Genomic DNA, 26,078 nt, shown 5'->3' with positions numbered 1-26,078 from the left:
TGTGGCACAGTGAGAAGGACACAGATCACCTCTGCTGTGTTCCTGCAATAAATGCATAAGCCGACTCTAATCCTGAGGACACGTGAGACACACTAAATTGAGAACATTCTGCAAACCACTACTTTGTATTCTTCAGAAATGTCAATGACATGAAGACTAAGAATGGCTGAAGCATTTTTCCAGATAAAAGGAGACATGACCATCAAATGCAATGTTTCATCCTAGACATGGATCAGATTTAAAACAAAAAAACAAACAATAAGCTACCATAAAAGAATTACTGGGATACTCGGCAAAATTCAAACATCGAGTCTATATTAGATCACAGTATTCTATCAATGTTAATTTTCTGAGTTTGATATCTGTACTGTGGTCATATCTCAGAAAGTCCATGTTGTCAGGAAATACAACACACTTAAGTCTTTAGAGGTGATAGGACATTATTTCTACATCTAACTCTCAAATGGTTCAGGGAAGAAAACAGTAAATATGTGTGAACAGACATATAAAATATATCTACAGAGAGATGGGGAGTAAATTGGGGGTCAGAAAACAAATGGGACAAAATAGTAATAATTGGTGAATCTTAGTGAAATGTATTATTTCTGCAATTTTTGAAGTTTGAAATTATTTCAAAACAGTTAAAATATTTTAAAAATAAATTTCAACTTTCCTGTTCTAAATGTATCCGGAGTGATTATTGCTAATTAAATGTATTGTTATTTAATGCATCAATAAGAAGTACTGTATTATACCACAAAAATTATTTTTGATAACACTATTTCAATATAATTGGTTTCCTTTGTAATCCTATGTATTGTGTTTTATGCATCTAGAAATAACTTCACAGACTTCACTAAACCACCGCAGCGGGGGGGAGGGAGGGGGGGCGGGGGGGGAGGGGGGCGGGGGGGTCCATGGCATAAAAAGGTTAAGAAGCTCTGCTCTAAAACCAAACAGCTGTGTAGGTTATCTGCTAAGGCTAAGTAACCTCCTGAGGAGGTAGTTTTGTACAGAAGCAGCATATTGCCCCTTGAAAGGTGCTTAGAGACTGTCACAAGGCAGTTTTGGCAGATCTGTAAAAACTAGATGGACACCCCTCCTATCTCTTCACTCACAACTTCTTAGTAAGTAAAAAATCTGAGAAGCCTAACTAAATGGGGGGCGGGGGGAGGGTGACGGGTGGCAGGGTGGGAGAGGAGATGAGAACAACTAAAATGGAGTTGCTTACTGGTCTGATGAGATGGGGCCTCAGAACTGAAACTAAATTAAATATTTTTTTAATGTTTAATTAAAGATGTGCTTTTTGTTTTTTGTTTTTTTAAAGGAATTAACCTCTTTGATTAGGTTTATTCCTAGGTATCTTATTGTTTTGGGTGTAATTATAAATGGGATTGACTAATTTCTTTCTGCTGCTTCATTACTGGTGTATAGAAATACACCAGATTTCTGTATGTTGATTTTGTTTCCTGTGACTTTACTGAATTCATGTATCAGTTCTAACAATTTTTTGGTGGAGTCCTTTGGGTTTTCTATATGGAGTAGCATGCTGTTTGCAAACAGTGAAAGCTTGACTTCTTCCTTGCCAGATAAACCTAATCAAAGAGGTGAAAGACATAAAAGAACATAAAGCCCTCAATCAGAATGGCTTTCCCGTGTAAAGATAGTCTTACTCCAAAGGTGTGAAGGACCCTGAAGAGCACTTTGAGAACTCTGACAAGATGGCACGTACAGCTGGGCATGCTGACCTGTGCCCTTCTGACCTGTGCTCGGTCTCCTTGTTTGCACACCATCTGCCACTACACAGACTTTACATCCTGTGACTGCCTACTGGCACCTTGTTATCAATTTCGTCACCACTCCAAGGGGAGCCACTCTGATAAACAATGCCAGTCAGTGCCTTGATCACAGAAAGGGCTCAGACTTAGCATGTAATGGGAAGCTATCTGGAAGGCTTAATGCAGGAGAATGAGTGGATCTAATTCACGTCTTTTTTTTTTTTTAATCACTCTGGCTGCTGTGAAGGCATACAACTGGAGAGACAAGTAAGGAGCTTGCTGTGGTGTCTGAGATGATGGAGATGTGATAAGGAAGCTTTCTGGATCCAGCAAGATGCTGAACGTGGCTTCTAGTGAATCCCTCCCACTACAAACATTTAGAAATGTCTACTATTCATTCTTCAAGATGTAACTTCAGAGTCACCTCCATGGAGCCTTACATGACTTCTTAAGCAGAGTGAAGGGCTCTCAGAGTAGCCCGTATCTCTCTTATACATTCTGTGATTTTGTTTATTTACCTGTCTCCCCACCATCCCTAACAGTGCCTGGCACACGACCAGGAGCCAACATGTTTATTCTGTTCCTGAATGGATGACTATTCTAAGTTTCTAAGTGCTGGCCCCTGGCACAGTATCCTAGAAAGGGTGGACGGGCACTCCAAAATATTTACTGAATGAATAAATGAGATAACCTTCTGAGCAGCTAGACTTTGACTGCTTTCACTCAGAGCCAAAGATGTAAAATACTGGATACACTCATCTAGCTCCGTTTGAGGTAAAGAAGCCAGCAACTGTCTGAGCTCTTCTTCAATGGAAGAATCCTGTAATAAAAGGAAAGGAAATTTTTCATAATTAAGCTCAACAACTGAATACAACAAAAGTACCCAAAGAACCAAAGCCAAAACAAAAGAGCAGAGATAAATTAGTGCTTTTAGTCTTGAAAACTGTTGCCCACCTAAGGACAGACAATCAATTATGAGTTCTGTACTTCTATGTCTGCTACCTCAGTCTGAAAGCCCTATTGCAAAGTGTAGCTCTTGACTCAAAATGGATTATTACACTCTAACTAAACCTTGCTTCTATAAATCCAGAACTCATTACTGATTTTCTCTAATAACTTACATCTAGCATATTCATTTTTCTATTTTTCAATAACTGATTGCAAGTTTTCAGATTTTCATTTTCTAGGAAAGCCTTGGAAAGGTGCTGAAGAAGCACACTCTAATACCTATTAGTGGTTAGTAATTAATATCTACGTGGAGTAATACATTAATATCTATATGTAGTGTTTAGTAAAAACCTATGCAGAGTGATATGTTAATATCTACACGTAGTGGTTCTCCAGGAGCTTTTTTGCACCCCAGGAAACACTCAGCAGTATCTGGAGATAGTTGTGGTTGTTACAACTGAGGGGACTGCTACTGGCATCCAGTGAGTAGACCAGGGATGCTGCTAGACATCCTACAATGTACGGAACAACCTTCCACAACAAAGAATTATTTGGCCCAAAATGTCAGAAGTGTTGAGAAAAACAGATCTACAGCAATATTAGAACTAGGGCCTAATTCCTCAATGTTGATTGGCTATGAAGTTACCTTCTGGTGTATAAAGACTCACAATGCCCAAAAGGGGAAAATAACACAAGAGAAACATCTCCTGATAAATCAAGAAATCTTTGTATAGGAACTACAATTTCAGGTTTACATCTTGTTTACCTGCTTGTGAAAAGTAGCCAACAGACTGCTTTTCGAATGGTTACTTTGCACCCAAAGTGAAGATGATATATTAATCTATTTTTCACTCACTGGACTATTTTATTTACTTACTTCTTTTAAAGATGGCAAAGGAGGTGGTGGAAGAAAAAAGCGAAGATCACTCTCTTTGCTTCGTGCCAAACCAATAAGAGTTCTCAGATCACAGGCTTGAGCAATTATCCTATACTGGTAATCTATTGTAAAAGTATGTTATTAGCACACAAATTAGCTTATAGTTGTTTCAAGAATTAAATGAACATTTAATTTTTAAATTATAAGTTTGTGATTCAAAATTTCCCACGTCTCTTTTCATAATCACAACTGCATTTACACTACTGGTAAGCCAGATATCCAACATTTCCACGCCTGATCTCATAATTCTCAACATATATGTAAGCATATCGCGGTCTAACCTTTTGAAGAACTGAACTTCAAATGTGAAAATTGATAGGTCAGAACCAATTTAACTTCTTCTTTTCTTTGTAATAATTCTAGCATTTAAAAACTGTTTTGATCACTACTTAAAAAAACCTGAGGTTGCACTGACATCTACTGTCCCTGGTATGGTGTGGTGCTTTGCATCTCTTGATGTCCATGAATAATGTGAGGTTTCAGATGGTGGTACTTTGTTTGAGCCTTCATGATTTAACCAGTCCAGCCTTTATGTATTGCTCTGAATGACTGTGTCCCCCCCTACTCATATGTTGAAACAGAATTCCCAATGTCATGGTATTTGGAGGTGGGAACTTCTGGAAGCCCCCATGACTGGGATTACTGTCCTTATAAAAGAGACCCAGAGAGATCCCTTGCCCCCTCTGCCACGTGAGGACACATAGTAAAAAGCCGGTCATGTATGAACCAGGAAGCAGGTCCTCACCAGACATCAAGGTGGTGATGGCACTATGATCTTGGATTTCCCAGCCTACAGAACCGTAAGAAATAAATTTCTAGGGACGCCTGGGTGGCTCAGTCGGTTAAGCGTCTGCCTTCGGCTCAGGTCATGATCCCAGGGTCCTGGGATTGAGTCCCACATGGGGCTCCTTGCTTGGCGGGGAGCCTGCTTTCCCTCTGCCTGCCTCTGTCTCTGACAAATAACTAAAGTCTTAAAAAAAGAAAAAAGAAATTTATTTTGTTTATAAGCCACCCAGTCTACAGTTTTGTGTTATAGCAGCCCAAATAGACTAAACTATGTATCGAAAACAAAATTACAACCACTGAAGCATTATTTTTAATAATGGCAGTTCATGACCTGGGTGAGTTCTTTATGATCAAGTGGGGAACTTTCCCAAAATCTACATGCCTGGGCTCCAACTCTGATTTTTCTGATATAGTAAATCTGAAATGGAGTCCTGGAAGGTAGATTTTTTTTTTTAAGATTTTATTTATTTTGAGAGACAGAGAGAGAGAGTGTGTGTGCACAAGTGCGGGGGGGGTGGGCAGAGGGAGAAGCAGACTCCCCACTGAGCAGGGAGCCCTATGCAGGGACTCGATCCCAGGACCCTGAGATCATGACCTGAGTTGAAGGCAGATGCTTAACTAACTGAGCCACCCAGGCGCCTCTGGAATGTAGGTTTTTTTTTTTTTTTTTAAGATTTTATTTTTTTGACAGAGACACAGCAAGAGAGGGAACACAAGCAGGGGGAGTGGGAGAGGGAGAGAGAGAAACAGGCTTCCCGCTGAGCAGGGAGCCCGATGAGGGGCTCGATCCCAGGACACTGGGATTATGACCTGAGCCGAAGGCAGACGCTTAACGACTGAGCCACCCAGGCGCCCCTGGAAGGTAGATTTTTAAAAAGATTTTTATTCTAAGTCTTCACCCACAGTGAACAAGCTTATAAGTTATATATAGCCACCTATCAATCAACTTGTATGGAGGCAAAGATCTTATTCTGATACTTTTCTCTAAAACTATTCTTTTTTGTTTACCCCATTTTATAAGATGACTACTGATAAAGTATATTTTAGTCCCTGTACTATAATCAGAGCAGATCTGAACTCTTGCTCATGTACTTTTACTGTAGAACATGCAATTTTTAAATACAATTAAATATTTTAAATTTTCCTTTAAAAACAATAAACACACAAATCAGGTACACTTGACTCATTGGTAGTATTAGAGCCAAGTAAATTGTCAAAGTGAAAACAAGTATAACTGTATGGTGCAGCAAGCAATTAAAATATATTTCGTGGGGCGCCTGGGTGGCTCAGTCGGTTAAGCGTCTGCCTTCGGCTCAGGTCATGATCTCAGGGTCCTGGGATCAAGTCCCACATCGGGCTCTCTGCTCTGCGGAGAGCCTATTTCTACCTCTCCCCCTGCTCTTCTCTCTCTCTCTCTGTCAAATAAATAAATAAAATCTTTAAAATATATATTTCGTTAAACAGGAACCAAAAGAAAATGCAAATATAATATTAGGCTATCACTATCAGCACCAAGAGTTTCTCTCATCAAGTAAAACTTCGTTCTGGTAGAAAGTTACACAAATACATCTTCCTCAGTTTTGAGCCTGTTCTTATCAAACACATCTGGATACCAGGCCAGCAGTTTTCTACTTTCTCTATCACTGGAGTTTCTTTTTTAAAATTTTAATATTCAGATTCCCTGAATTATTTTCCTTCCCGGACATCTCCTTTCCTTCCCCTGATATCAGCGATCAGGAGCAAGCCGGCAGAGTGGCAGGCGCTCGGAGGGCCATGTTACCGTGCCAGTGATGGGTCTCTGACATTTCCTGCACGGCCTGCAGTCGCGCCGCTCTGTCCCCTGACTGGCTCTTCCTCAGGAGCAGCCATGTAGCACACTCGTGATCCTCGACATCAACTGTACTGAAGGTGTCTTTGCGAAAAGAAAAAAGAACAAGACAACAGAAACAGTGCGAACAGTTAAAACATGTTACCCTTCCATTTATTTAAGACAGTAATTATTTTTTTTGAAAGATTTTATTTGTCAGAGAGAGAGAGCACAAGCAGGGGGAGTGGCAGGCAGAGGGAGAAATAGGCTTTCCGCTGAGCAGGGAGCCCGAAGTGGGGCTCAATCCCAGGATCCTGGGATCGAGCCCCACATCCGGCTCCCTGCTCCGCGGGAAGCCTGCTTCTCCCTCTCCCACTCCCCCTGCTTGTGTTCCCTGTCTCACTGTGTCTCTCTCTGTCAAATAAATAAATAAAATCTTTAAAAAAAAAAAAAAATACCTTAACATCCACATGTGTACAGCTATATTTAATAACTTTTATTTTTCCATATTTGCTTAATCTATATGGATGTGTATTTTTTTCCTAAACCATGTGAAAGGAAATTGCAGATGTAACATTTGACCCTTTCTTAGTCAACCTGCATCTCCTAAGAATAAGCCTGCATTCTCCTATATACTCACAATGCCATTGTAACACCCAAGAACACTAACAAAAATCTTCCATAAACCATCTAAAATCCAGTCTAACTCCATATTCAAATTTCTCCAAGTGTTCAAAAAATACCTTCAGAGCCGTTCGTTAAAACCAGGATTTGATTCTCTTTAGTATCTTTTAATTCTTAAAAATTTTCTCACCTCTCTTTTTCATGATGGTAACTTTTTAAAGAGATCAAGTAAGCTCTTTCATAGCTAGCTCTGTATTGTAGATTTGTTTGATTGTAAAATCTACACTATTGATGCAATATTCTCATTATGAGAAAGCATGGGAGTGATTTTCTAACAAATTTAAAATTTTAAAACACTCATCAAGAGAAAACGGTATATTTAATCTCAATATTTATTGTTATATTATCTAACAACAATACATCCATAAAGTGGAAGGAAGAAGACTGTCCAAGGCATCAAAATTAAAAGCACCCTTAAAATTAAATATAGCCCAAGAGAATAATGTCACTTAATTTTCCATAGCTATAATTAATGTCAGTATAAGAAATGGGAAAAAAAAGATCTCAAGTTGATCATCAAATGACTTTCAGATCATTGATAAAGACTCCAAGTTAAATATTTGATACTTACCAGCAAATGGGCCCCACAGTATCTTGGCTGATGTTGCCAATACTTTTCTTACTGCTTTGTGAAGCTCTTTTCTTGCCTGGTAGGTGATTCCTAAGATGATTACAAACTTAGATAAAACCAAGTATATATTCTTAATGCTACACTCCACTACTTTAAAGAAAAATGTATAAACTAAATTTTTTCAAAAAATATAAAACAGCATTTTTTCTTTTAGTGTCACTATCAAAACAACTAAAACCATTATGTGAACACAGAGTTCTAGATCCCAAAATAAGATTGCTCTCCAAGTCAGGAAAAAAGTAAAAAACTAAACAAAAACAAAAACACTAACTAAAGCTAACAAAATCCTCATATGCAACATAGGATTAACTACATTCAGGAAAATGTTCCAGAACAATAGCCCTTCTCAAACTGAAATTTGGAGATGCCTTACTATGGAGATGAAGCTTTGCTATATGGATAAATTGTAAACTATAAAAATCATCTGTATAATTGAAACTGTAATGCCAACAGGACAGATGGTGATTTATACAGCAATAGAAAGGGAAGAGTAGAATCTGCCTCACTCAGAGAACATAACGTTGTAGCAGACAAGGTTAGTCTGGCCGACAGTGTAGGAACAGGCAGCTGAAAGTCAAGGCAGTGCCTCAACAGGCTACCCAGGCCCTGATGAAAAGATACGCCGCTCCTCTAAAAGTTCACGTTCATCAAGCAACTGTCTGGTTACTAATTAGGTTTCCCTGTGACCTAAATACAGAGAAGAGGAATGTTCTGACTCGTAAAGACAGGTTTTCTAGCCTCTGTGAGAGATTTTTTTCCCTCTTTAGTAAGTTAGTATTCAGATTTATGAATCCATATCATGATTTTAGTTTGCATGAATAAATCCCTTGAAGCAGGAATATATCTAAGCTAAGTGACAAAATCATGTTTTTATACTTGCTAAACTGAGGGCCAGCCTCCGAACTGACCTCCACTAAGGTGTGGAATTCCAAGTTTAGACTAAAATAGCCAGCTAGTCTTCACTTCACTTAGTTACAGGAGAGTTGCAAACCTGAATTAAATATGGAAGTCCAAAATTTGGTCTTCAATTACTTCTTTAGGAACTTGGTTCTCACAGGATTTGCTGACTCTTAGAATGAGCTGAACCTACCTTGTTAATATTGTGTTTTAAATACTCATTTTAAAATTTAATAACTAGCTTCCATTTTTCACAGAAATGGGATTACTTTACCATAAACTTACCATAATTTTCTCTTTTATCTAAAGAAACCGTGTTCACATATATATATGACTTCATTTTTTCTCTTTCTACTACTTGAGTATCTAATGTCAAAGATTTCTTCAGGGCCAGAACTTCATATGTAAGAAATAAAGAACCGCTGAAAAAGAAACAAAAAATTCATCATGAATAAGTGATCTAAAGGTAACACAAGAGCCACTTTTTTTTTTTTTTTTTTACATGACAGAATAACAGAATTATATTGGTTATGGAGCTCATCAGATTCCTGAGTATCACATAAACTGAATGGCTCAACCTGAACAACAGCTGAGCTCTTGAGCCTACGGACTGAGAATAATATTTCCTACAAGTGGTGAAAAAAGGTTAAGGGCAGAATTTCCCAAAAAAAGGATGGCAAAAATAAGTGCTTAGTAAACACTGAACGAAATAAAATGTTTTCTGAACGAAAAGTTTCATATACACTAGTGATTTGCACCCCATAACAAACAGAAATTTCCTCAACATATACCCTGTTGATTGAGCCACTTTTTTTTTTTTTAATTTTATTCATTTATTCATGAGAGACAGAGAGAGAGAGGCAGAGGGAGAAGCAGGCTCCCAAGGAGCAGGGAGCCCGATGTGGGACTCGATCCCAGGACCCTGGGATCATGACCTGAGCCGAAGGCAGACGCTTAACCATCTGAGCCACCCAGGCGCCCCGTGCCACACTTTTATATTAAGCTTTTTGTTGTGGAATTGTCCTCCTTATTATTAAAAAACATAATATATACACAGTAATGTGGATATAACATACACTATATTTATATACATATGTATAAATGCATGTACACACATTTTCGTTTAATGAACAGTAATAATTACAATATCCAAGCAAAAAACAGAACATTAACAGTACCCCCAGAAGCCCAGAGTGTGTCCCTTCCTGATCTTGACCCACTCTCTCTTCTCTATAGCTAATTATTATTTTGACTTTTATTACAATAATGTCCTTGTTTCTCTTTATAGTTTGCCATCTATACATGCATCCTTAAACAAGAGCTTAGTTTTGTCTATGGACTTCATCAGGATGGAATCACACTGTATGTATTCTTTTGCTCAGCTTCTTGTTTGTGACATTTGTTCACAGTGCTGCATGTATCAGTAGTTCATACGTTTGTATTTTCATATGGTATGTGACTCAGTGATTGGATGGATATACCACAACTTACCCATTCTATCACAGATGGGTATTCAGGGAATTTCTAGTTTGAGTCTATTACAAACAATCCTGTTACACACCCTATACATCTACATTGTACACATGTGTATATGTTCCTCTAGGATACTCATCTAAGAAGGAGAATTACAGACTTTCTGAAAGTATACATACTATTCAACTTTATTAGATACTGCCAAACTGTTTTTCTAAAAAGTTTAGCCAATTTGTACTCCCATCACCAGCATATTTCTCCTAAGAGCTATGCATAAAGTCAATTTTTAGGTGTGAAATACAATGTTCTTTGTTATGTACCCAAAATGAAGGGGTTTTTTCCTGAACAGACTGACCTACACACTCCCTAAATCCAGACACAAAGGCTGCACTGTCTAGATTCAGGGCTTAGTAAAATCAGTTATATAAGCATTCTCCTGACCTTTGATTTACATCCCAAAGTTAAAGCAGGTAAGACAGAAGGGCCAGACACTGGCCAGCACCAGAGAAACAGAATCCTCTCCTCTCTTAGAGTACCATCTGAGCACCCAGAAAGAGCAAATGCATTCAATATTTTTATTGTGCTTTGCATGAAAGACAAAATTCTTTACTAGAAATTATGTGATTAATTTTCACTATACTCCTGAACATAACCGTGAAATAGACAAAGTACATGACTATATATTTTGCCTGGAATGATCCAAAGGGAAAAGTCATCTAACTATGTTTTGTCTTACATTAATGTCATGGAGAAATGTTGGTATTTGAATAAAATGCCAAATCCATCTCCTTTATCATTTCAGCATCTAAGAGTTATATATGTATGTGTGTATAAATAAACGATCTCATATGTATAATAGTAAAAAAGTGTTTTAACAAATACAGAATAGTATTAGACATATATTAATATATATAACCCCCCTTCCAAAAAAAAAGGGAAGAAAGTCACTCCATTCATTAAGCATGCGCCTCTGAAGAGCATGAGATGGAAGATGTCAATCTGGTTTTCTCAGTCAGCCTCCATTTCCTTTCACGAGCGCTGTATGGTGATTTAAGGGGTTTTCAAAAATAATTTTGGCTACAGTCAATTTTTACCTTTCTGACCACTTTAGAATCACAAGATGTGATTTTAATATGTGAAGCTAATTAGTGAGCGCCTGCTCTGTATGGGTCAAGGGCTTTTCTCAGAGCAACAGTGCCTGGCGGGTAGAATCCCCATTGTACCCTTGGACCTAAGATAAGACACTTCTGATAGTAAAGTAACTGGATCGAGACAACACTGAAGTGGTAAAACCAGTGATTAATCCACCTGTCTAATTCCAAAATCTATACCTAATTGCCACCCCATTCTACTGTAAATCACCTCCACTGGGATTTCATATAGTAGTATAAAGAAGCCAATTAATATTTCATAGTTGACACTTACCCTAAAATAAGTGATCCAGTAAACTTTATTATATTTCCTTCAAAAAGAAAGGAAAAAAGTCAATGTAATGAGTTTCATTTTTTAAAATGTGACAGGAAATAGGCAACAGTGTCTCTACCTATATTATATAATTGGATAAGAAGTTACTGATATTTTTCCATGATTATGATGAATTACTTTCCAAAAGGCTTCCTATCCCCAGATGTAGACAAACGAAACAATAAGCACTGGGTATAAAAATATACTCTGTATTTCATACTCATTCTCACTTCCTACTATTCTCCCTTTCTTGTATCTCTTATTCTGTCATCCCCAGCAAACCAGTAGAGACCCCGGTGTTACTGCACCTGGGACGTTGCCAGGCCTGCAGTGCTTCCACTGAATGAGACAGCCATGAAGCTAACTTGCCTTCTGACTCCTTCTAGTTCACAACCAGTTAAATAAGGGACTGGGGAGAATTCTATCACTACTAGGATGATACTGGGGGGAGGGGGATCATATTTGTGAAGCAGGGACACAAAACGACTTTTCCCAAAGTAATTATGTTATAGTTGGTGGTTAAGTGCCATATGAATATAGCCCCACTAAAAATACTGGTTACAGGGGCACCTGGGTGGCTCAGTCTGTTGAGTGTCTGCCTTCGGCCCAGGGTCCTGGGATCGAGCCCCGCATCGGGCTCCCTGCTCCACGGGAAGCCTGTTTCTCCCTCTCCCACTCCCCCTGCTTGTGTTCCCTCTCTTGCTGTCTCTCTCTCTCTGTCAAATAAATAAATAAAATCTTTAAGAAAAAAAAATACTGGTTACATTCTACCAGTTTACTTATAAATTTGTTTGGAACTTAGAAAACGTTTTTAATATAAAAAAAATCTCCTAGTGGAAGACACATCTAGCTGCCTATTTGATCCACATAAGCCCCTTAATCCTTACTAACACAACCTAATTACTATCTAAAAATATTCAAATTCCTTACTCTTACAGCTAGGGCTAGCCATGCAACACAGTTGTAGCCCATCAGCTATAGATGGAAGTCTGTAAGTAGAGATCCCTCCCCAAATAAAAAGACACAGCTTCATAAGATGACTTTTGGCCTTTCTGCCTTCTTGATGTCTAGAGATTCAGCAACCATGTTGTGACCATGAGGACAATAAAGTTAATGGAGCAGGAAGACAGGAGGATTGCTAATCTGTGGTTCCTGCTCTAAACTGTCTCTCTTGACTCCCTGTTATATAAGAAAAATGAAAACTTTACTAATTTAAGCCATATGCAGTGAACATGCACTGAACACAACCTTTACGGATACATTACCCATAATCGTCAGGTATTGCTACCTGCCTGCAAAACTTACATAACCTTTAATTCATTGGATGTGTAGAGGTTGCAGTTTGCTGTCAGAGTTTCAACTTAGGCTACTGAGAACACATTTATCCTCCCTATGGAGGGATAAGGAACTCAACTCGACTGACTTCTCTAGACATCAGGCAAGGGAGATGGACATTCCTCCCAAACTCCAAGACCTTAGTAGTGGTTCCAGAACTGGGAAGGGGACAGTTCCAGGAGGTCAGCAGGGATGAGATCAGAAGTTGTGACAGAGCTTCCTGACTATGGGACTCCTCTAGGATTTTTTATTTTTTTATTCTAAGATGGCTTCCTTCCCACCCACCCCCACTCCCCCGACCCCCGCCCAACCCTGTGGGCCCCGAGAGCAGCTTGTTTCCTTCTCTACTGCTACCAACTTGCTATGTTTCTTTTTCACTGGCTTTTCTCCTATCCTAAAGTAAATTCACTACTCTCCTATCCTAAAGTAAATTCACTACTCTTTGGTCTTCAGGAATGATGAGAGAGGAAAAGCTCCCTTCTCTGTCTCAACCCCTCTTTTTATATTTAAAATACAGAATCATAGAATTTTCTACATGAAAAGGAGCTATCCTAAAAAAAAGATCTATCTTAAAGAACAAACAGAAGCTCCATGAAAACAGGGACTTTGTCTTAATCCATATTGTATCCTCAGGGCCTAGAATAGTACCTGGCACAATGAATGAAACATGATCTAGGCCTATCTTCTCTTTTACAAATAAAGATTAGTAATGAATAAGGTAAACAAAGATTTACAAATAAAGATAGTAGACCAGCACTAGATCCTAACCTCCCATAGGGCAAGCACAACATCTTTGCCCACTGCTGAATTCCCAGAACCTAATACATGTGCCTGGCACCTTATTTTGCACAAACTTAATAATGAATGAGAATGTAGTGATACTTGAGTTTGAAAGGATGAGCCTGAATCTGAGGGGAAACGGGAGGGGAAAAGCTTCCCAAGAAAAAGGAGTATTGATGGCTCTGGCCTTCAAATTTGGGGTGCACCAATGGTATAGAAAAGACAGAAACAAATCTGAGATTTATCATGGATTAAGTAAGTTTTTGTGGACCACCTGGAAAACTCAGCCACAATTCTATCAATGTTTCCTTTAGAAATACTGTTTAAACTGTACTCACTGATATCTCTCCAGTATGTGGTAGTTTTGGGTGGAGGAGTTAAGGTTCCTATTCTTCTCCAGCAGATGACACAATAAGCAGCCAGGGACATTCTGTGTATTTAGAACAATTAAAACAAATTTAACTTGACAGCTAATTAAAAACATTTAACTATAAGAATGCCACAATCACAGTGGATTGCCTATAGAGTTAGATTTTTTCAAGACCAGGAAAAAAACTTCTCCGTTAAAAAAGAAATCCCATCCTTAAAAAAGACATACTAGAGGGGCGCCTGGGTGGCTCAGTTGTTAAGCGTCTGCCTTAGGCTCAGGTCATGGTCCCAGGGTCCTGGGATCGAGCCCCACATCGGGCTCCCTGCTCCGCGGGAAGCCTGCTTCTCCCTCTCCCACTCCCCCTGCTTGTGTTCCCTCTCTCGCTGTGTCTCTCTCTGTCAAATAAATAAAATCTTTAAAAAAAAAAAAAAAGACATACTAGAATAGTATTTTGTTAGTACTTTATTCTTCTTCAAACTGAGTCCAACTGTGAACAATGATTATAAGGAAGCAGGAAAACACCAATTATTAATCAGAATGTCAATATATAAATTTAAAAATTTTTCAGTATCTTTTAAAATATATATATGTATACAAATAGGTGTTTATATTTACCTTTGATGACTGAAGGCCCTACAGAAATGAAAAGCGCTCAAAATGGAAGACATACTTAGAACCCATGGAAGTATTTAGCTCTCCTCTAGCTCCTTCAGGATGGTACCCAACATGGTTTAAAATCTTTGTTAACTGTTGGCATCCTTTCGGAGAAGGAGAACTGTCATTCAACTACTTCATCGACTGAGTAAAGATGACTGAAATATGACGCAATCGTTTCTGGAACAACTCAGTATTCTAGAATCGTATCAGATTGTCTTTGGATAAGACTTCTTTCTTTCGTTTTTGCTATAAAGGAAAAGAAGAAAAGCATATTGAGGAATTCATGTGAGAAAAGGTCTTTTGGTTCAACATATAAAAAGTTCTAGCAGCTTTATAGGGATAACGAGGAAATTACTTGGTGTAAATATCTAAAAAATGTCTCTTAGAGATAACACAAAATAGGGGCATCTGGGTGGCTCAGTCAGTTAAATATCAACTCTTGATCTCAGCTCAGGTCTTGATCTCAGGGTTGGGAGTTCATGCCCAGCGTTGGGCTCCACATTGGGTGTGGCGCCTACTTTAAAAAAAAAGAGAGAGAGAGAAATAACACAAAATAAAAAGCTTTTGCATTTTTTCTTGTACTTCCAGCACATCAATTGATAACTAAGCAAACTGGTTTAGGCAAGAGGTAAACTTGTAAAGGTCACTATTTTAAAGGTCATTGTTTCTTATTTTCTCACTTGTTTAATGGGTTGCTACTACTCCTCCATGAGACATAAGGATACTGTAAAAAAATGATATAAAGACTGCAACGAAGTAGATGCTCATGAAACTCGGGCAGAATGCAATGTAAACTACTTAGAGTTTGTGTACAGATTTGCATTTTAATTACTACATGACAATTTAAGTAAAACAAAAATACAGAGCAAAAATACGTATTGCTTCTTTCAACCCTGACACTATGAAAGCAATCAACTGTAAAACATCATACAAATACTCTTTGCTATTACTTCTCTGGCCTAAAAAGCTTCACATTGTTAACTTAAACATCCCCCCCCACCCCGCCCCCGCCCCGCCCCCCAACCAGCCCAGGCAGGCTTCCCTTCTACTAAATCCCGGAATAAATCTAAGTCTACTGGAAATATGTCCTCATCTTATTTCCTTCTGGGTTTCCTCAGATGACATCACTGGCCCTTGCAGCTCTCTCCAGAATAAAATGCTCCATTTCTAACTCTCTAGCAATTCGCTCAGAGTCTTGATGGTTTCTCTGCTCTCCAGCCCCAACTAACCTTCCATCCCTTACTTGTCTGGGAGTGAGCAGCCAGTCTTGTGGCTGTCCTTCCCTCCCACACATCACTCTCTGCCGCCTTCCTCAACAGTACTAGATCCCTCCTTTTTTTTTTTTTTTTTTAAGATTTATTTATTTGAGAGAGAGAGAGAGAGAAACTCAAGCAGACTCTGCACTGAGCACAGAGCCTGATGTGGGCCTAATCCCATAACCCTGAGATCAGACCTGAGCAGAAACCAAGAGTCAGATGCTTCAACAGACTACACCACCTAGGCGCCCCTAGACCCCTCCTCTTTCTAGTAGCCCGCAACCCTAACCTGAAATATGCTTTCTTTGTTCCTACACATTGAGAGCCAAAATGGGGTGCAGGGGAGGGGCCGGGGGAGGGGGTGGGGGAGAGTCGGGGAGTGGTTCAGGGAGAATAAAAGACAAATTGGGAGTGGGTTCTCAGAATCATTTCTGCTGTTCTTAATCAGTTCTCTCCTCATCCCCACAATGACTGTTCTAAATGACCCACATACCCTTCTAAGCCTCCTTCCTACCTCTACCCTCTCAAATGATCTTGTCTCTTATTTGACTGAGAAAGTTAAAACTGTAAACTCCCTCAACTTCTGCCCCCTTACCTACAAGCAAGGATGTATCCAGGTATTGAGGGGCTTAACTTTTATTCAAGGGGGGTGGGGCTCTTTAAAAAAAAAAACACAAACACAAAATCACAAATACCAAATTAGGTACTAAAATAAAAGTTATTTAGGATGAGAAAAGATAACACAATAAATGACTGGAGTCAGAAATTTTGATACCTTTCTTCTGAGATTTTGTTAGTATGTCAGAAATACTTGTATAGAAATGTTTCTGGGGGCGCCTGGGTGGCTCAGTCGGTTAAGCGGCTGCCTTCGGCTCAGGTCATGATCCCAGGGCCCTGGGATCAAACCCCGCATCGGGCTCCCTGCTCAGCAGAGAGCCTGCTTCTCCCTTTCCCTCTGACTGCCGCTCTGCCTACTTGCGCTCTCTGTCAAATAAATAAATAAATAATATCTTAAAAAAAAATGTTTCTGGATTACAATCTGGCATTCCCTCTCCCCCCAGGACATTACAACTCCTAGTAACTCATAGCACTCGAAGGGGCCCATGCAAGTAAGGCATCCAAAGCATAAGGTTCATAACTCCCTGATAAATCCATCTTGGCCTATAAATGTCTATTCATCTATATTCATCTACACTGCCTTTTCCAGATTCAAAATGGAACTTCTTCTGCATTGTTCTTCCCAGTTTCTGAGGAAAAGATCTTATTCCCTTTCCAAGGGGAAATCTTATTCTAGGTCTCAACTCTTTCACTTCCACAGGGACCTTGATTTATTAATTAGCTGCTTTTCTCTTCTTGATCCTCACTCCCTTTCTTTCAGCTTTCTATTCCTCCTCCCTAAATACTGGATTTCCAATGTTCTCCCATCAAAACACAAAAACAAAACAAAAAACAAATGACTAGGGGGGAAAAACCGTCCCTCGATCCAAGTGCCTCTCGTCGCACCTTCCTTCCTAAGATTCGTTCTCCAGGGTCCTTCTCTAGCACTGACAGAGCACTCCTGAAGGTCATCAGTGAGTGACATCTTTGTTCCTAAATCCACTTTTCAGGCATCATTTTGCTTTTTCTGAAACATTTCATTTCTCTCTCCTGCTCTAGCTACTATGACTCCCGGTCTTCTGGTTTTACTCTCACACTGCTGGCTGCTCCATCCCATTACTCATTCAACAAACATTTATTGAGCACCTCACCTATCATCTGTTGGGAATGTAAACCTGAGATGTGAATAAGACAGCAGAGCCCCTGCCCTCACTGGGCTGCCAGGTGGCTCTGCTGTCTCCACCTGGCCCTTAAATATTAGTGTTCCAGGGGCTTCCATCTATGCTCCTCTTTTTCTCTCATGCTATATTCTCTGGCTGAGTAATTTCAGTTTTGTTTTGTTTCTTAAATTTCAGTTTTTTCCTCACAAAGCTCTACCATAAGCTTGTGATTCCCAAATTTCTATAACTAACCCAGGTCTGTCTGCTAAGCTGCAGGTGCATACATATTCAACTGCCTAATGCACACTTCCACTTTAAGTACCACAAACACCTAAAACCCAGAATGTCTAAAATCAAATAATCATATTCGTAAAACCAAATATCCTAAGACCATTTATTACCAGACCATAGTTTCCTCACTGATTAGAAGAATCCTCCATACACCAAGGTCTAATATACCTAGGGTTCATTTCTGGACAATTTTGCTCCACTGATCTATTCGTCTAAACTTACATCAATGAAGTAACATCTTTCTTAGTTCCTATATCTTTAAAATAAGTCTTGATAGCTTCTAGAGTGAGCCCTCCCATCCCCATTCTTTTTAGGACTGTCTTGGCTATTGGATTTTGACTGGCACTGAATTGAATTTACATATTAATTTGGGGAGAACTCATATTACATGGAGTCCCCCCATTCATGAAAAGTTACATCTTCAAGTTTTTTAGACCTTTTGTAATTTTCTCACAAGGGTCACACACACTTTTCCTTTCTGTTTCTTCCTTTCATGGAAAATACATATGCAAATGTATAAAATGTAGAGAGAGAAATCAAGTGGATCTTATCAGCATCAAAAATCACCAACATGTGGCCAATCTTGTTTCATATAAACCTGCTCTATACAATTGAACTTCAGCATGATAGACATTTCCTATATCTGCACTACCAGTGAGAAAATATGGAATGTGACTAAGGAACTAAAATTTTTATCTTATTTAATTTTAATTATTTTTAATTTAAATAGCCACATGTGGCTATTGTACTGAACAGTGTAAGCTATACCAAAAACCACATTCATTTTCCACCACCACCATACCCCATTATTTTGAAGCAAATCTACAATGTCTTATCATTTAATCTGCAAATACTTTAGTATGTTTCCTTAAAAAAAATTAACCACCATATGTCAAAACAAATTCCTTACTATCATCAAATATCAAGTGTTTCAATTATTTAATAAACTTTTGTTTTGTTTAGTATTATTGGTTTGCTACAATTAGGATCTAAACAAGGTCCACACATTGTATCTGATTGCTAACATGCTTTTTTGTCACTTATTTCTACAATTACTGTTTTATTTAGATATTTCTCTTTTTGAATTTGTCTTGATAATATGTATTTTTCAAGAAAATAGGCACTTAAGTTTTCAAAATCATTAGCATAAAATTGTTCATGCTATTCTAGATCTTTTTCATGCCTAAAATTGTCTACCTTTTTGTTGTTGTTTTTGGCATTGCTTATTTGTACCTTTTGGGGGGGGGGGCAGTCTTGTAGAAGTTTAGTAATTGAAAAATTTATTAATTTTTTAATTATCTATTGGTTTTGCTAATCATCTCTATTTTATTTCCTATTTCTGCTCTTCAGTATGTCCTTCTTTCTTTCTTTGGGTTCATTCTGTCCTTTTCCTAACTTCTTCAATAGTGCTTAACTAATATACTAGGAGCATTTCTTGACCTTTCATAAACGAATTTAAAACTATAAACTCCCCTCGGGGCACCTAGGTGGCTCAGTTGGTTAAGCATCTGCCTTTGGCTCAGGTCATGGTCCCGGGGTCCTGGGATCGAGTCCTGTGTCTGGCTCCCTCCTCAGCGGGGAGCCTGCTTCTCCCTCTCCCTCTGCTGCCCCCCTGCTTGTACTCACTTGCTCTGTCAAATAAACAGGTAAAATCTTAAAAAAAAAAAAAAGATTATAAATTCCCCCTCTAAATTTTGCTTTATCTAAATTTCACAAGCCCTGATATTTCCACTATGATTTCCTCCAATCCATGGGTTGTTTAGGGTTGTTTTTAGTTTCCAAACATGAAATTTCTAAAGATTATCTTTTTATTGCACTATATAGCACAGATTCTTTGGAATTGTGGAGACTTGTTCTGCTAGCTGGTAATAATCAATAGTTATAAATGTATCACACAAATTTATTCTTAGTTAAAAGCAGAATTTAGTTATATCCATTATATCAAGTTTGATAAGCATATTGTTAAAAGTTTCTATAGCCTTACTAATTCTTGTCTCTATGATCTACCAATACCTGAGAGAGGTTTTTAATAATCTTCATAATGGCTTCTGTATTGTCAACTTCCCCTATCCATTATTTCTTTAAATTATTTATTCATTCAACAAATACTTCTCTAAGTCCCTATGAACTGGGAAGTGTTCCAGGCACTGGAGGTATAGCAATAAACATGAAAACTATGTCCTTGCCTTCATATATCTTACCCTCTAATGCAGAAATCCCCAGTTGGTGAGCCAAATGAATACTATCATTTATCATGATGTGAAAAGGTGTCATTATGTACATGCAAATTTATGATTAGAACCTTACTACCCTATTCCTTCTATCATCCTATATGTGCCCTCTTTATTAACATTTATTGCCTTAACTTCTATTTCATATGACATTAGTATGTCCTTACCAGTTTTTCTTTAACAAGTATTTAACTATCATATCTTTCCCCATCATGCTTATAATCTTTTGGTATTATTCATATTTAATTTCAAAATTGTTTTTTAATAGAAGAATTTAATCCATTTACATTTATTATATGTTGGACAGATCCAAGTTTTATTATCCTTTAACTGGTTTAAAGTTATACTATTTATTTCTATTCATTTAGAAAATAATTGCATTTTAAACATGCTATATAAAGTGTAACTTTAAGCAATATTGTTATCCTCCCAAATGAGTCATTTTTAAAAGCAGTCAAATATTTACCAACAGTTTTGCCAATTTCTTTCCTTACCATTGCTTCTTACATCTACAACCTCCTTCTGGGTTCAAATCGTTCTTGATGAAGTTATATCTTTTGGTAGTTCTTTCATGAAGGCCTACATGTAGTTAGCACTCTCACTCTCAGCATGTCTCAGTATGTTGCATTTTACCCTCTTTCTTAGAACACGGTTAGTTGGGTTTAGATTAACAGATGGTTTCTTCCAGCACATCAATGATACTTCCACTGATATTTCATCTGATATTTCTTGTTGCTCATGAGAAATCCATTGCAAGTCTAATCTTTCTTTGTTGCTCATGAGAAATCCATTGCAAGTCTAATCTTTCTTTCTTTATAGGCCAAAATAATAAAGAGGTTAAGAATGTTCTTGTAGAACCATGCTGCCTAGTGTCAAACCCAGCTCCACTAACAACCTGTACTGATTGTACCTTCTATAATGCTTTGACATTTGGGGGTCTTCAGGACCCAGGTTTAGCTAATTCCTAGAAATTGTAAACAACTTGCTTGTGAGCACATCTTCCATTGGCAACCCAACTAATCCATAGTCCGCACTCCCAAACACCTCCTTTATCTAACCATTACACACCAAGCCAATATTCCTTTTGCCCCAAATCAATCCAGGACCAAGTTATCAGATAATTAGGGACCACCCCTATAGCCCAGAGCCTACCAAAATTATTCAAACTAGCCAATCCTAAAATTGTTCAACTTGCCTATCCTGTCTCATCCATTCCTTCCAACAAATTCCATAACAAAGGCTCTGGCCAGTGGTTTACCCTCAATTTTACTTCCTGACCAACCCTAATACTTCTCCATGTGGCCATGCATGGCATGGCATAGGCCCTCCTCTTGGGAACTACAAATAATAATACCTCTTAATGTAGTTGTCTTTCTGTCATCTTAAAATACATGATTAAAACAAAATCCTGGGCATATTTTAAAATACAACTAGACATATGCTTATGAGCCAGTTAATTAACCTGTGTGTCACTTTCCTACAGGACTACTCTTCCATACCAGTTTTGGAAACCACTGATATGTTTTCCTGACCTTAGTTTTACCTTTGCAAGAATGTCATATAAATGAAAACATATAGCATGTAGCCTATGAGTCTGATTTCCTTCACTTAGCAAAACACAATTGAGAATTATGTTGTTATATCAGTAATTCATTCCTTTTATTGGCTAGTACTATTCCATTATATGGATATTGCTAGTTTGCTTATACATTCCCCAGCTGAGGGATATTTGGATTGTTTCAGCTATAAACATTGCATACCGGTTTTGTTTTGTTTTGTATGAACATAAATTTTCATTTCACTTGGGTAATAACCTAGATGTGAGTCAAAAGGTAAATGTATTTGAACTTTATAAGAAACTGCCAAATTTTTCCAAACTGGATGTACCATTTTATATTCCCACCAGTAAATTATTAGAATTCCAGTTGCTCTGCAACTTAATTCATACTTGATATGGTCAGTTGCTTTTATTTTACCTATTCTAACAGGTGTGAAGTAATAGCTCATTATAGATTTAACCTGCATCCTCTCAATGGTCAATGATATTGAGCATCTTTTCATGTGTTTATCTGCCCTATTTTCTTTTCTTTTTGTTTTTTAGTTTTTATTTAAATTGAATTTAGTTAACATATAGTGTATTATTAGTTTCAGGAATAGAATTTAGTGATCCATCAGTTGCATATTACACCCAATGCTCATTATATCAAGTGCCCTCCTTAATGCCCATCACCCAATTACCCCATCCCCTTGCCCAACTCCTCTCCAGCAACCCTCAGTTTGTTTTCTGAAGAGTCTCTTATGATTTGCCTCCCTGTTTTTATCTCATTTTATTTTTCCTTCCCTTCCCCTATGTTTCCTCTGTTTTGTTTCTTAAATTCTACTTATTAGTGAAATCATATGGTATTTGTCTTTCTCTGACTTATTTCGCTTAGCATAATACTCTCTAGTTCCATCCACCTCATTGCAAATGGCACGATTTCATCCTTTTTTTGATGGCTGAGTAAATACTCCATTATATATATGTGCCACATATTCTTTATTCATTCATCTGTCAATGGACATCTGGACTCCTTCCATATTTTGTTTCTGCCATCTCTATTCTTTTGTACAGAGTCTGTTAAAATCTTTTGTCCATTTTAACAAGGTTGTTTGTTTTCTTTTTCTTTTTTTTTTTTTTAAGATTTTATTTATTTGACAGAGAGAGACACAGTGAGAGAGGGAACACAAGCAGGGGGAGTGGGAGAGGGAGAAGCAGGCTCCCCGCCAAGCAGGGAGCCCGATGTGAGGCTCAATCCCAGGACCCTGGGACCATGACCTGAGCCGAAGGCAGACGCTTAACGGCTGAGCCACCCAGGCGCCCCGGTTGTTTGTTTTCTTATTGACTTTTAGGAATACTTATATATTCTGGATAAAAGATCTTCGTTAGATATACAATTTGCAAATATTTTCTTCCAAACTATGGCTTGTCTTTTCATTCTCTTAACTTGTGTTTTTAGAAAGCAAAAGTTCTCTGGGGCGCCTGAGTGGCTCAGATGGTTAAGCATCTCTCTTCAGCTCAGGTCATGATCTCCAGGTCCTGGGACTGAGCCCTACATTGGGCTCCCAGCTCAGCGGGGAGTCTGCTTCTCCCTCTCCCTCTGCCTCTCCCCCTACTTGTGTTCTGTCTGTCTCTCTCTCTCTCAAATGAATAAATTCATAAAGAAAGCAGAAGTTCTCAACTTCGATGAAATCAAATTAATCAATTTTTTACTTTATGGATCATGGTTTTGCTGTTGCATAAAAGAAATCTTTGCCTAACCCAAGGTCACCAAGATATTTTCCTATACCTTTCTCTACAAGATTTATAGTTTTAGGTTTTTACATTTAGATTTATGATCCATTCTAAGTGAATTTTTGTATAGTGTGAAAGTATTGATCAGGGTTCCTTTTTTTTTTTTTGCATACAGATATGCAATTGTTTCAGAATCATTTGAAAAGACTACCATTTCCTCATTTAATTGCCTTTGCATCTTTGCCAAAAAATTGATGTGTATATGTGTCTACTACTACATATTTCACTAATCTATATGTTGACCCAATCTTTTCCAATGCCACACTGTCCTGATTATTGTAGATTTATAGTAATCCTAAAATTAAGTAATGTCTCTGAATTTGGCTGTTCTTTTACAAAAATTTTTTGCTACCCTAGTTTGCCATTCCATATAAATTTTAGAATCAGCTTATTTCTACAAAAAAAAAAAAAAATCTGAGTTTGTGATTAATACTGAGTCTTCCAATCCATGAACATGGATCACCTCTCCATTTGTTCTGTCATCTTTTATTTTTTTCACCTGTTTGGTCATTTCCAGCATACAAACATTGCCAGGTATTTTAAAAATTTTATACCTATTTCCTGGGTTTTGGTACAACTGTAAATAATACTTCCAGGATTTTTTCTTTTTTAATTTCAATTCCCAATTGTTCTTTGCCAGTATATGAAAATGATAGATTCTGTGTATTTCCTTATATCCTGTGACCTGTTAAACTAAACTCATTAATTCTGGGACTTTTATTTTTGGGGGGGGGGGTGACTATTTAGGATTTCTACATACCCAATTATGTTGCCTGTGAATAGAACAGTTCAATTTCTTCCTCTCCAATCTATATGCCTTCTATTTCTTAACCTTGCTTTATTTCATGGGGTAGGACCTCCAGTAAAATGCTGAATAGGAGTAGTGAGAACAGATATCCTTATATTGTTCCTGATCTTAGGAGGAAAGCACCCAGTCTTTCATCATATTAAGGATGATGTTAGCTGTAGACTTTTTTGTAGATGTCCTTTACCTGTTTGAGGACATTCCCTTCTATTCCCAAATTGTTGAATTTCGACAAAAGCATTTTGTGCATCTATTAAGGTGAATATGTGATTGTTAATACATCACATTAATATTTCCAGAATAAATTGAAGTAATGATACCTTAGATATTTTAAATTTGATTTGCTAGTATTTTGTTAGGGATTTTTGTGTCTTTGTACATGAGAGATATTAATCTTTAGGGGTTTTTTTTGTGAAATCTTTCATTTCCCCATCAAAGTAATGCTGGTCTTATAAGTTAGTAAGTATTCCATCTTTTTCTATATTCTGGAAAAGGTTATGTAGAACTGGTATTCTTTGCTCCTAAAAAGTTTTAAGTAATATTCCTGTATTATCTTTTTAAGGTCTTAGGATCTAAAGTGAGGCCTTCTCTTTCATTCCTGATTTTGGCAATTTATGTCTTCTCTTTTTTTTTTTCTTAGCCTGTCTGGCTAGAGATTTATCAATTTCATTCATTTTTTTTATTTTATTTTGTTTTATTATGTTAGTCACCATACATCATTAGTTTTTTATTTATTTATTTATTTTTTTAAAAGATTTTATTTATTTATTTGAGAGAGAGAATGAGATAGAGAGAGAGAGCATGAGAGGGGGGAGGGTCAGAGGGAGACGCAGGCTCCCTGCCGAGCAGGGAGCCCGATGCGGGACTCGATCCCGGGACTCCAGGATCATGACCTGAGCCGAAGGCAGTCGCCTAACCAACTGAGCCACCCAGGCGCCCCATACATCATTAGTTTTTTGATGTAGTGGAAGTAGCTTTTAGCTTCACTGAATTACCTTGTTGTTTTTCGATTATCAATCTCATTGATTTGTGCTCTTACCTTTATTAGTCTCTGCCCTCTGCTTGCTTTGATCTCAAATACCTCTTCCTTCTCGAGCTTCTTAAAATTGAAGCTTAAATCACTGATCTAAGGTTTCTTCTTTTCTGTCAGTATTTAACACTAAAAATTTCTCAAGTACTGCTTTGGCTGCATCCTTCAAATTTGGATATAATGTTGTTTTTCTTTCATTCAATTAAAAATATTTTCCGGGGTGCGTGGGTGGCTCAGTCAGTTGAGCATCTGACTTTGGCTCAGGTCACATTCTCAGGGTTCTGGGATCAAGCCCCCGTGTCGAGAAACCCTGCTCAGAGGGGAGCCTGCCTTTCCTTATCCCTCTTCCTCTGCCCCTCCCACCACTCATGCTCTATCAAATAAATAAAATCTTTAAAAAATATATTTTCTAGTTATATTGTGACTTCCTTTCTGACGCATGGAATATTTAGAAGTGTGTTAGTTTCCAAATATTTGGTAATTTCCAGATATGTCTGTTGATTTTTAGCTTAATTCCATTGTGGTTGGTGAACAGGCTTTGTATATTTTCAATTCTTTTAAAACTTGGTTTGTTTTGTGACACAGAATACGGTCTGTCTTGGTGAATGTTCCACAGGCACTTGAAAAGAACGTATATTCTGTTGTTGGGCAGAGGGCTCTACAAAAGTCTATTAGGTCAAATTGGTTAATAGTGTTTTTCAGGTCTTCTCCTTACTGATTTTATGTCAGCTTATTCTGTTGATTACTAAAACAGGAGTATTGAAGGCAGGGGCTAGTCAGATCATCAAAGTCCTTTTTAGCTAAGTTAAGGAGTCTGAAGTTTACCTTGA

At 37.9% G+C, this 26,078-nt stretch overlaps 1 protein-coding gene across 1 annotated transcript in view; it reads right to left on the bottom strand.

The window, feature by feature from the left end:
- Positions 1-26,078, bottom strand: part of SERAC1 (serine active site containing 1) — a 57,820-nt gene that overhangs the window by 24,845 nt on the left and 6,897 nt on the right. Inside the window, exons 2-9 of the mRNA XM_021693106.2 lie at positions 14,506-14,793; positions 13,859-13,950; positions 11,367-11,403; positions 8,754-8,890; positions 7,512-7,601; positions 6,230-6,361; positions 3,604-3,725; positions 2,470-2,598 (exon numbers count right to left, since the gene is read on the bottom strand). Coding sequence (XP_021548781.1) covers positions 2,470-2,598; positions 3,604-3,725; positions 6,230-6,361; positions 7,512-7,601; positions 8,754-8,890; positions 11,367-11,403; positions 13,859-13,950; positions 14,506-14,558 — 792 coding nt within the window. The 5' untranslated portion in view covers positions 14,559-14,793. The remainder of the gene's footprint in view (positions 1-2,469; positions 2,599-3,603; positions 3,726-6,229; positions 6,362-7,511; positions 7,602-8,753; positions 8,891-11,366; positions 11,404-13,858; positions 13,951-14,505; positions 14,794-26,078) is intronic.

Source organism: Neomonachus schauinslandi, chromosome 8, assembly GCF_002201575.2.
Source record: "Neomonachus schauinslandi chromosome 8, ASM220157v2, whole genome shotgun sequence".
In the NCBI taxonomy this organism is placed as follows: Eukaryota; Metazoa; Chordata; class Mammalia; order Carnivora; family Phocidae; genus Neomonachus; species Neomonachus schauinslandi.
The sequence above is the reverse complement of the archived record's forward strand: the minus strand, read 5'-3'. Positions and strand labels throughout refer to the sequence as shown.